The 12,983-nt window shown below is 40.6% G+C and overlaps 1 protein-coding gene across 5 annotated transcripts in view; it reads right to left on the bottom strand.

Moving 5' to 3' along the window:
- Tln2 (talin 2) overlaps nt 1–12,983 on the bottom strand; it is a 411,357-nt gene that overhangs the window by 92,916 nt on the left and 305,458 nt on the right. For all 5 annotated transcript variants that reach the window (XM_077799669.1, XM_026384818.2, XM_026384825.2 and 2 more), the window contains 4 exons: nt 12,774–12,908; nt 9,938–10,066; nt 7,638–7,740; nt 891–1,099 (listed from right to left, as the gene is read on the bottom strand). In XM_077799669.1, coding sequence (XP_077655795.1) covers nt 891–1,099; nt 7,638–7,740; nt 9,938–10,066; nt 12,774–12,908 — 576 coding nt within the window. The remainder of the gene's footprint in view (nt 1–890; nt 1,100–7,637; nt 7,741–9,937; nt 10,067–12,773; nt 12,909–12,983) is intronic.

Raw genomic sequence — 12,983 nt, 5'->3', positions numbered from 1 at the left:
CTGCTGTCCAAAAGCAAATTCCATTCCCTCACTAGGGTTAACATCCTGTGACAGGCACATCTTACCTGCTTCCCAAAGCCAGGCTGAATCATAGCTTCTGATTCAAACCTAGGTACCTTGTTTCAAGGGAAATGGAAATATATCCCCCTCGAGAACTCTGTTGAGGTCACTGAGGTAGAAGTAGGCCTTGAGTTCTTCTGGGTCACTGTCAGCCAGCCTTTGGTTGATTTTTGCTCAGTGACCCTCTGGTGCTATTACCCCCAAATCTCACTATACCCAAGGGCAAGACTCTAAGCACTTCCAAATCGATGGAACTGCTTGACACGCTGCCTTTACATAGTATTGAAGTGATTTCTTATTTGCACTCTTGGGTACCTCAGTTAAAAGGAAAGTTAGGGCTTCAGAGGTAGGCTCTGTCATTTCTTTTAATCCAAAATATCTCCTTCCCAGCCCCATGTCTAGAATTTTACCTGGATGTCCTTAATTAACTGGTTTTATCATGGGGTCAGAGAATCGCCCACAGGGGTGATAGGGAGTTATAGGTAGAAACTTTGAGTGGCTGGATTTTGTATATTTTCTTCACTTCCCAGGCTAGGAAGCACATGTTGGCCCAAAACAAATGTGTCTAAAGTCCTAAACCTCCCAGGACATGATGCAAAGATATCCATACCCTCTATTGACTGAGAAAGGAGAAGAACTCACATTAATATGGGGAATACTAGGCAGACTAACAAGAGTATCATGTATGGGCCAGCATCGTTATGGCACTATGGAAGGTTCTCAAAACATCAGCTGAGTCAAAGCATTCGCACCAGGAAAAATCATCCAGGAAACAGCCTGCCAACACATGTGTGGTAAGGATGACCATCATTCCCAATTCTGAGCCTTACCTGGGCTAGTCTCTGTTGACTCTCTGCATCTCCAGGTGCAATCAGGGCCTGCTTGGCTTCTTGAATGAGCATGGCAGAGCCCTCCATCACATCTCGGGCAGAATCTAGCATGGCATGGGCAGCAGCGGGGTCACTCGTAGATGCAGCCACTCCCCTAGCAGCCTGGGCCAGCGTTTTCAGAGCTTGGGCTGTCTCTCTAGCAGCCACTCCTGGGGGATACAAGCCCACCAGACTTTTTATTAGATTCCATCTAAATGTCACGCTTTTACTTTAGAATAGTTCTCTGGACCAGGGCCCCTTCTGCACCACAGCCTGGCCTAAGGGGAACTCTGGATTGACATTTGTAAAATTTGAATTGCTGTGCTTCTCAAATAAGTAAGAGATGCAGTAACAAATATAATCCAAAGACGATTTCCTTCTTCTTTTCCTTGCTCCTACTGCCTTATACGTCCCTGGACCCAAGACACCAAGGACATGAGGGCAATAGCACAGCTGGAGGTCCCTGGGTGTGTCCAGACAGTTTGAAGGAGACTGTTTTAACTCACTTTTCTTCCCAGTTGCCTATATTAGGATATAACCTACATACACATAATAAAGCAAACAAATCTATGTGAGCAGCTCTGTGAATCTGTACATATGGAAACATCCACTTACCCACCATCGCCAGTGCCATTCTCAACAATGCCCTTCACACCAGAAGTAATCACCAACTTAAAATCTATCACCTTAGACTAGTTTTACCTGTCCTTAAACTTATGTAAATAAAACCACACAGTGTGCATCATTTGGGTCTGAATTCTTTCTCTTTCCATCATTTGGTGAGATTCACATATATTGTTAGCAGTTTATTCTTGCTGGGTAATATGCCATTATTTGGACACATCAATACCTGTTTATCTATTATTCTGCAAATGCGCATTTGGGTTGTTTCTCACTTTGGGCCATTATGAATAAATCTTCAAGGAAAGTTTTTGTACATACATTCAGACACACACATGAAATTCTCTTTCTTGGACCTAAACATAGGAATTGATTTTCTATGTAACAGAACAAGTATAGATTTAACTTTAGAAGACACTACAAAACAGTTTTCCAAAATGATTTTACCATTATACCCTCCACCAGCAATGCACTAAAGTTGGAATTGCTCTACATCCTAGCCAATAGGATTTTTGGAATTTTAGTCACTTTGGAGCAAATGTAATTGCATCTCAATGAAGTATAAACTTTCATAACTTAATGAGTAATGAGAATCTTACTTTTTTATAAATTTAATGGCTATTTGAATATTTATTCATTTTGTGAATCATCTGGTTATCTTTCAATCCATTTTGAAACATATGATGAGATTAGTGATGATTTTCTATGAATATAAACTAGTCCTTTAAAACTATTCCAGCACTTCACGCAGAATAAACATGAGTCTAACTACATGGTACTCATCCCAAGGTACCAGAAAGAGCATGGAGGTTGGATGCTGGGGAATTTGAAAAAAAGGATCTGAGAACTGTGGAACAGCCAACTCCAGAGCTCATCTCATTGACCCATTTCACAAATGAGGCCCAGCACTGGCAGTGTCTTGTCCCCAAGCTTACATTTTACAGGTAGCACCAGAGTTGAAACTGTACTTCCTCAGCTTCAGGTAAGAAAATCTTAAGAGTGCTCTTTAGAAGGGAGAACCGTGAAGGCTTCTTGTTAGAATATAAAAGACATGCATAAAAACTACAGAAACCAATGTCTCTTTAAGCTCTGAAATGACTATCTTCCTTCAGCAGGATCAGCTGGGTGGTCTCTAGATGCCCTTGAGCATGTCCTTTACCAGGGCTGCTTCAGCTGAGCTAGCAAGATGCCAAAGGTAGTCTTCACATTACTGAGGATGAAGCTCTACAATACAATAAATGATGTGCAAGTCCTCAGACCCATAAAACTAGACAGCTTTGCAACAATAGACTTGTTAATCTATAAATATTTTGTATGTCACACAGCTGGAATAGAACTCTATAATCTAATCAATGCAGATTATAAAGCTGCCAATCTACTGTTTATCACATGACTTGTGAGATGGAAGGATTTAAAAATCAAGCCCAGAAGAGAAAACATGAAGGTAAATACAGCTAAGCAAAGGAGAAAAGCAAGCCAGTGGAAAGATCATCCACTTCATGTTTAAGCTTTTGGCTCAGGGTTGAAAGATGTCATTGCTCAAAAGAACACCAGATGTGGTTAAGCCCTCATTGTACTCTGCCTCTGTGTTGATTTGCTGTGTGGTCTACACTGCTGCCTTTTCCCATGGGTCTCAGTTTCCCACAGCTTTTAGGAGAGGCTAAGATCTTAGTACTGGCTTTTGAAAATTCTAGGCTGTGATTTCTGGACAAAAAAGACCTGTCTTCCAATTTTTTATTTGGATTCTTGAATCCATTTCTATTTGAGTTGTATAGGAATTTAGAAGAATAAAACATTTGTCATATACATGTTTATGCAAAAGCCATTTTGTGGAAAATCTTTGAGACTCAATTTTTAAAAGGCAGAAACTGGAAAAGCTCAAGTTCAAAAATCTGTCCATCTCACTTATTTTCTGCTGAGGACTCAATGTGAAATCTCATACTTTTTTGAGGAATCAAATTTTCCAACTTCGCCATCAGAAAGATGAATTAAGGCCACAAGGACCAGAGAGCCCAGTGAACACCCACGGCTGTACAGAACTACGTTGATAGCCACATTCTTAATGGTAACCACTTCAGAGTCACATGTCCAAGCAAGCAACATGAAGCTGTTCTCAGTCAAGTGAATCACAACACAAGACCTACAAGTGGGTAATTATAAGGCAGATTTCCATTTCAAAAACCAAAATCCCTTGGAAACACAGATAAGTTTTATGGTATTATTGCCACCAGGATCTTAAATTATTCTCAATAGCAAAGTCTTAAGACATAACAAATGTTACCAAATATAGCACTATTCTTCGAAAAGATTGTTATTCTTTATCAGAATTCATGTGGCTTGTGTGTCAAGCAGCATTAGACCACAGAGAAGGCTCACAAAGTAAAAACCAGGTATGATATAAATCTCAAATCTGTTCCAAAGTATGTGCACCAGGTCCTATGTAACTGCATCCAGCCATGTAGAAATATCTTTTGAATATTTTACTGGCCAAAGAAAAACACGCTTGCTTTCAAATGTAGCCACGTGGCAGTGAACATGTGTCATCTGAATATTTCACATCCATCAGTTGGGGACAAGGGAATTAAGTCCCATTGAGACCTCCTTCATATTTGCTGTCTCTCTCTTTGCTTCTCACCCATTCTTCACCTTTGTAGAAACTGCCTTCAACAAGAGCTGTAACCTCCTTTCTCCTAAAGCAGCTAACAGATGCTTCTAAGTCCTCCTTTCCCATCACCTTTGGGCAGCAGCTACATCTCTGGCTCTAGAGACATCTCTCTCCCAGTTTCCTTGCCCTACCCATTGGGGCTATTCCCATTTCTTTCAAATATTTCTATTGCTCAGATTTCTCTTTAACTGTAGCCTCCTCCAATCATGGACTGGAGTCTCTAAAACTGTGAGCCAAAATACACCTTTTCTCTATATATGTTAATTACTTTAGGTATCTCCTTATAGTGATGGAATTTTGGCCAACACCACTGCAAAACACTACCACACTGTACCTGGATGAATGCAGCAGCCTGCCTGCTCGTCCTCCTGCCTCCATCTGTTTCTCTCTATCTACTCCACACACAGAAGGAAGGGCAACCTATACAAAACGTAATCTGACCCTCACCCACAGCTAAAAATCCTTCAGTATTTTCACATGTTCTTTGTTGAAACTCCAAACTATTCACATTGGCTTATGATGCCCTTTAGGAGCCAACCCTGGTCTAACTTTCCAGGTGTATCTTCTTATTCCTCACCTTCCTTCTGGCCTTTTTTGTTTAGCTTTCTCAGTTCCTTCACCCAACATTCATCTCTGCCTTTGAGACGTGCACGTAGCATCCACTTCCATGCTTGCCAAAACCAAATGGTGCTAATTCTAGGCTGTTTTTCAGACACTAAGGAGGCAGCCTGCCATCCTGGATGTTGTATCAGATGATGCAACTTATAAAACAATCTTCTCTCCACTAAAAATGCATTTCATCATCTACACAAAAGCTGCCAAGATTTTGGTAATATGTTTTTCAAACTTAAATCTCCCATACACCTTACATTTGTACCAATTTATGCATACATTTTCCTCCCAGAATACTAAAAAGTCCTAAATAATCTTCAAACCCTGGTAGGTGTCAATTCTGCTCTGAAAATTTCCCTCACCCTTCCATTAGGATAGAATCACTTCATTGCAGGTACTATATTATATCATAACTTGTTTTTTGTTCCTATTGTGTTTCTAGGACTTTGTAGTAGCAGAATAACTCCACAAATGACACTTCCTGCAAGAACTATCTGGGAACACTGAAAAACATGAAACATCTGTTTGAAGTCCCTGGAGCAATACCAGGGAGTTGAGATAAAGAGGGCCAAGATCTCAAAAGGAAGCAAAAGCACAGAGAGGGGACTGCAATGTTCAGGGTTACTTCTCAAGATATGAATCTAGAATTTATATGGAAACACTAACTTGAGGGAGCCCAATAAAGTTGGAGGACTTAACATTACCAGATGTGAAGACTTACAGTATGACTTCAGTAATTCAGAAAGTGTGAATGAAAAATGGGCAGTTAAATGAGTGCAAAGAAATAGCAACACAAGTTGACCCACACATCTGTGGTCATTTATAACACAGTGGCAGTAAAGACCACTGTGGGCAGGGTTCTTTTCAATCAGTGGTGCTGGTTCAAATGAATATCTATGTGGAAAACAATTAAACTGGAATCCTATTGCACACAAACAAAACTCAATTCCAGACACATCATAGTTCTAAATATGACAGGAAAACAGAAGAGAAATTCTAGAATATGACAGAGGAAAATATTTTTATGTTTCTGCACAAACAACAACATAAAATGCCAACTTTAAAAAAATTGAGGTTAAGTGAACCAGATGGAAGGAATGGGCATAAACGAAAGTTTTAAATCAGACACAAAAAAGTACTAACCATAAAGGAAAAGAACTGTAATTGTACTATATTAGAAGAATTTTTGGTCATCAAAAAACACATGTAAGAGAGTAAAAACAAGCTACAAATATGACAAGTGCCTATAAATGACACAGAAGTCCCATAAGTAAGGAAAATAACCCATGTTTTAAAAATGGGCAAAAGATTTCATATATATTTCATAAAAAGTTCAGCAAACAGATGAAAAGATCTTCAGTCATATTATTCACAAGAGAAAGCAAATTAAAATTATAATGTTATTCTATACTCATTAGAGTGGCTAAAACTAAAAGACTGACAATACAAAGTGGTGACAAGGATGGAGAACAATTGGAGTTTTCACCTACTGCTGAAAGGAATGTAGTGGATATATGGAGAGCCTCTGATCCAGCAGGGTCACTTCCAGGGATAACCTAGAAAATGCTCAGTTATGCTCACCAAACACCCTAGAATTATTTATGGCAGTGTTTCAGGAAAGAAACACCCCAAATACCCATGAATAGCATAAAGCATATAGGAATATTTATACAATGAAATCTTACAGAAAGCAATAAAAATGAAAGGTACTACAGGCACCATAGACGAATCTCACAAATATGATGCTGAGCAAAAGGAGCTAGATACAAAGGAACACATGTTGTATGATTCTGTTTATTCATAGTTCAAACAGCAAAATTTAATCTATGCTATTAGAGGTCATGGGCCTTTGCCTCTGGGGAAGGAGAGGGGACTCAGTGAGTGCTATCAGGGACAGGATGCAACCAAGATGCTGAAAACATTCCTCTCCTTGATCTTGGTGGTGACTTCTTGGGTACACTCTATTTGTAGTAACTCATATCACAGAGATAACTGCTTAGGACTTATGCTGTCAAATGCATGCATTATACTTCAGTAATAAAATAGAAATTTTTTAAAAAAGTCAAGCAGTTCTACTGTAAAATGAAAGCAATAATCTGTAACCTAGTTCTCCCCACCTGATTCCCACTCAGAGTTACTCAGTTTTCTTTCAGTATTTCCTATTTTTAAAACAAGATGCTTATATTCAAACTTTTTAAAATTTCAGAGTTGTATAAATTGCCTACTATGTTAACATTTCCTTTCCATTTTTCTTATTGTTACACTATCTATTGCTTATACAGACTCCCATTTAAGAAATCTGCTGCCTTTCAGAGTTACCTAGCATAGCCAATACTCAGCTCCTCTGCCCCACCCCAATTTTGCAGCACAAATCTGCTCACTTCCTTTTGGCTCCTTCCCTTGGAGATCCTGAATTCATGGTCATTCTGGTTTGTCAGTTAGCACTCATCAGTCTTGCATCTTCCAAAATTTCACTTCTTATTTTTAGTTATCTCTTATTTCTCTATTTTTTTTTTATTCTTCTGCATTAGTGGAATTTCTGGAGTCAGAGATAGACCTAGAAGCCTATAATCACGATTTGCCTGTAGTCTAGTAGGGGTGACCCACAGACAGTTTGGGAGTCATTTTATTAGTCTTTGCATGCTTAGTAACAAGTCTACTAGCAAGTATATGGATGGTAATTAAAAAATATTCTGTGAACTGCTGGAAAAAACAACATGTTTACTGCCAAATCTGGGAACTCCCTTTCTAGACCCCCCCAGGTGGTCTGCACGCAGCCACCTGGCATCATGAAGGGCCCAGAGCCTCACCTGTGTAGTGCTCGTTGCCTTGAGCTGCGCAGGTGAGGAGCTGGGCCATGGAGGAGCCCACTGCTTTCGAGGTGCTTCCCAGGTCCTGAGCACATTTTTCCAGCTATAAGAAAATCCGAGGAGGAGAGGACTTAGAGGAAAAAACATCTACTGAAGTCTCAGTATAATTTCAGCAAGAATGCAAATCAATCCTAGAGCTTGGGCTCTTCCCACCCAGGACGCCATGGTCCTATAGCAGCAGGAGGAACAGGGGAAAGAGCCCGGCTTTAGAACAAACTGAGATATACACCCCTGCTCCCTATAACTAGCTGTGTGAGACTGGGTAAGCTACTGAATGCCTCCAAGCCCCAGGAGCTTTTTTATGACCTTTTTTCTGAGGTCATAATATACCTAGCTGAGAAGGTCTTCAGAGAATGAACATAGGTTCTCAAATGGCAGCTATTAGCACTGCGACTTTAGAAGCTAACTTAAAAAGTCTGCAACAAATCCTTAGGCATTAATTATGCCTTGGCAGGAAGTGGGCAGACATCCAGCTGCACCACCTTCCTAGCATGTGGGACCATTAACATTGTTCAATTTGATCATTATACTTTAAGGAGTTCCAAGTGAAAGGAAATGCAAGAGAAATGGAGATTTGAAGTGGTAAATGAGATTAGAAAAATGGGCAGAGTGTTTGCTTCCCACGAACAGCATGTCATCTTGCTTTGTAAGCTGAATAAAAAAATTCAGAGGACCAAGTTGGTAAAGGCCTAGGGTATGGACAATTATTTGCTTAGTAACTGAGGACAATGTTTTGGAAGAGAATGTCTAGGTGCACTGTGAAAATTCAAAAAGGCATAAGAGAATACATACAGATTTAACCGGGTAACATCTTTCCTGAGAGAGACTGTGCCTTCAAATACAAATAGAGCCTGACCCATTGCAGCCAAAATATAACAGTGCACACATACTGTAGGTCACTTTCTTTAAAAAGTGCACAGTGTTTCTCACATTCTACTTGACCCTGTGCTTTATGTAAAGGTGGAAAACATGTCATGTCAGCCCCTCGTGGGCTCTGTATCTATCATTAGCTGGGCGACTTGTTAAGTGACTTAACCTCTCTAAACCTGTGTTCCTTCATCTTTTCAATTAGGGGTCATTTGATTTAACAAGTGTTTTCTGAGTGTTTCTGATGGGTCAGACATTGTTCTGTGGCTCATTAGGGGCTCCCAAAGTCCCTTTACATTCAAAAAGACTTCAGTTCATTCAAAGAGCAATAGTAGTTAAGAGCAGCGGCTCTTAGGGCTGGGATTTGGTTAAGTGGTAGAGTGTATGTCTAGCATGCATGGGGCCCTGGGTTCAATTCTCAGCACTACAAACAACAACAAATAAACAAAAACGTCATCGGCAAAGGTTTTAGAGTCTTGCAAATCTGGATTCAAACCTTGATTGTGTCATTAATTGGCAGATCACTCTGGACAGAACAGTGACAATCTTTGTGACATTTTCTCAGGTGGTAATGGGTTTAAGGAACATTTATTGGGTTATTATCACAATAAATGAGATTTTTTTTGTGTGTGTAGAGTGTTTAACAGGTGCTTAATAAATGGTGGCATTTTATTAGCAATGTTCTGAAAAATATGGGAAAGTAGTCAGGATTGATAAAATGAGAACTAGTAATTTTTAGCCAAAAAACTCTGAACGTAAAGATCAGGAGGTATCATAACATGATCCAATTAGCTATGTGGTGCCATCATTCCATTGGTGGCTTTCCTGTTTTAAAGTGCTTTGCAGTGGCCCAGCTCAGTGCCTTGCACTTTTTTTTTTTTCTTTTTTAAGTGACTGGTGATCATCTTTCCTGTGTTTACCATTATAATTAATTGCCACCTATTTAATGGATACCTAAAACTCAGAGGAGATGCTGTCCACTGCTAGTTGATAACATAGCTGGGTCCAGAAGCCAGTACTCCCAGTTCCAGATGTAGTCTCCTGGGCTGCATGGGACAGTCTTTTCAGTAAAAGGCCACAGGATTAGACCACTGGGCTGAAACACTAGCATTTATCTCATTTATCAAAAAGAGGGGTAAATATTAATAGAAAACTGCTTATCCTCAGCCAAACCTAGGAAAGCACACACACACCCATCAAGAGAATCTCATACAGGGTGATTTCTATCTTAATGCTGTTCTAAAGAAATGTGGCTAATCTAGAGCACTGCATTCAAATATGCTTGAAATTCTGGGACACTAAAGTCAACTTTTAAAAAATGCCTCAACATACCAAAGGCAGAGCCCACATTCCAGTTAGCTCGAATGGCTCACCGTTTCTCCTGGAAGTGGCTTCAACTGACTCTCCACGGCCGCCATCTTGGCATCCTGAAGCTCATTCTTAAGAGTTTGCACTGTGTTCAGAGCTGAATCAATTTCCATAGGACCACAGGCTTCATGGGCCTGTCAACAGAGGAAGGAATATGTATACATGATCTGATGCTGTAGTCCTCTGCAACACATGAAATGCTTTCCTGAAAATACCCAATGATTCTCTGAATCCAGCAGTCAGAGGTAAGGGTAGCAAATAATTCTTCAGAGAACAAAATCCTCCTCAGTTAACACTTTATTGTCCCTAAATAATCAATTATGTATGTCTCGTAACTGGATATACTTAAAGTTTCCTTGAAGCTATTTTATCCTCAGAGTTATAGAGGCCTTTATTTACAGTGCCTGAATTGTAGTGATAGGGTACTGTGCACAGTGTGTGTGAATGAATGAATGAGCAACCAAGCCACGATTCTGTATGAAACTCATTCTCTTTACAAATTTCTATATTTTAAATCATTATCTTCCATACTAAAGATTATAGAAGTTTTTTCCCTTGGCTGTTTAAGAAAATTATTTTATTCTCTTAATCGTTTAGGACATTGGCTGCCAAATGCTGCAACTGCATGCCCCAACACACAGGTCATTATATATATACATGGTCATTGATCAGATCACAAAATACTGGTAAATCATAATTTCTCTCCTTTTTTTAGATAATAATAACAACAGTAATAGGAAATATTGACTAATTGATTTCTATGTGCAAATACTGTAAGGTGAGGAAACTGAGGAACAGAGAAGTTAACAAACTTGTTGGGGGTCACAAAATTAAGTTGATGACAGGGTCAGAATTTGAGTTCAGGCAGTCTGATTCCAGACTCTGCACTCTTGAACCTTATATTACATTATATCTATCTGTCTGTCTATCTCCGTGTCTTTCTGTGCCCCGTGTCCCAGAGGACAATTTTACTCAAGGTCCCCCTTTGTAACTTGCAGCTCCTGAGCAGCTATTGAATGTTGGTGTGTGTCTAAGACCCACTGAAGAAACATATTAAAATGTAGATGTTCAGGCTCTTCGGCCCAAGATTCTGGCTTGGTTGCTCAAAGGCAGCCGACATTCTAAGAAGCACCCCCAGGTGATTCAATGTGGATTACCTAGAACCTTTCTGACAACACGGCTCAAAAAACTTTGTGTGTGTGTGTGTGTGTGTGTGTGTGTGTGTGTGTGTTGGTTGTATCCTAAAGCTCTGGGCATTTTTCTTTTTCAATGCAGTGTGCTGCTCATATTAAGCATTCAAGTCAGCTTTGACCTTCTTCCCTTACCAATTTATGAGGCTGCTTTTTTCTATAAAGGGATTGCTCCAATGAGGAAAAGTGAAATCATGTTTTAACTTCATGCTAAATACCACATCGGAGCAGTAAAGAGATCCTTTGCTAACTAATAAGTTTAGAGACTGAAATTTATTTAGTCCCAAATTCTGTTCTATTGAGTCCCTTGTTGAGATATGAATGCTTCCATGTAGGATGAGAAAACCTTTTAGGGTAAAAAGGAGCAAAGCTGACTCCCCTTACCGCCCCACCCCCTGCCACCAAAGATTTTCTGCCTTAATAATTTGTTATTAAGTTCGTAAGGTGATAACTAGAAGATATAACCATTTCTCACCACAGTTTGCCTCTGAAATGTCCCCCGCAAAGACCCATGCGTTTAAAGTGTGGTTACCATCCCATGAAGCTTTAGGAGGTGGTCATGGTTTGGATATAAGGTGTCCCCCAAAAGCTCCTGTGTCAATGCAGGAGTACTCAGAGATGAAACGACTGGTTTATGTGAGCTGTGACCTCAGCAGTCCATCCTCATTTGAACAGACTGGGCCGTAACTGTAGGCAGATGGCTAGGGGCATGCCCTGGAACTTCCCTGTGGTCCCTTCCCCTCTCTCTGTGCTTCTTGGCCACCATGTCTAGAGGTGTGCTCCTCCACCATGATGTTCTGTCTCACATGGGGCCACAGCAATGGAGTCATTCCACCATGGACTCAATCTCTGAAACCATGGGTCAGAATAAACTTTTTCTCTTCAGGTTGTCCTTGTCAGGTGTTTTGTCCACAGCGAAACAAAGCTAATACAGAGGTGGTGGAACTTTTAGGAAGAGGGGCTTAGTGGAAGGAAGTTAGATAATGGGGTACATGCCTCTTAAGAGGATGTTGGGGTCTCAGTTCCTTCCTAGACACCCTGAGGCAAACAGTCCTCCTCTCCTATACACTCTTGCCATAACCTACGGTGCTGCCACAGGCCTGAAGTGACAGGGTTAAGTAATTATGGACTGAAATGTCTGAAATTGAAACTGTGAGTCAAATAATCCTTTCCCCTTTTTAAGTTGATTCTTTCAGGTATTTTGTCACAGTAGCAGAAAGATGACTAGGTACACTTATTTTGGCCCACAATACACCTGGCACCAAGACATTGATGACTACCAGTTTCCTGCCAGACTGAAAAACAGAGGAGGAGGAGGAAGCATGAGATTTAAAATGGTTCAACAAAAGTCATCTTTAACTGGAAGGTGATAAATAACTCTGGGAGACAGTTTAAATGTAGAGTATAAGCCAACCCATAGGGTATCTTTAATGCTCTTGCAAATGGAATGGAGAGCTCTCCCAAGCAAGATGATATAAAACTTAACATCTTGCTTGGCATCCCAAGCAAGATGTTAAGTTTTAAGTGCCAGATCATACATATTAAGGGCTAGCTGTGCTCAGGCCATGGGCAGCACCTTGACCCTCCAGCAGTAAGGAACAAAAAACCCCACTCTTGGCGAGCTGACTGCCGTGCTGAGAGCCCCACTTGCCTTCTGCGAGGCGGTGCGCAGCTCGGCCAAGCTGGTTGCCAGGTTCTTGGCACACTGGCTCAGCTGCATGGCTGCGGCCTGGTCACTCACAGTGGGCACTGCAGCCTTGGCAGAGGACACCATCTTGCTTCCAGGCTGTGGACAGATGAGAAGAAAGTAAGACAGCATCTGGGCAGCAAGAGGTATAGACCCACTGACAGAGCCTCCTCC

The sequence above is a fragment of the Urocitellus parryii genome, chromosome 6 (assembly GCF_045843805.1).
Source record: "Urocitellus parryii isolate mUroPar1 chromosome 6, mUroPar1.hap1, whole genome shotgun sequence".
Classification (NCBI taxonomy): Eukaryota; Metazoa; Chordata; class Mammalia; order Rodentia; family Sciuridae; genus Urocitellus; species Urocitellus parryii.
Note: the sequence above shows the minus strand (reverse complement) of the source record. Positions and strands in the feature narration are given on the sequence as shown.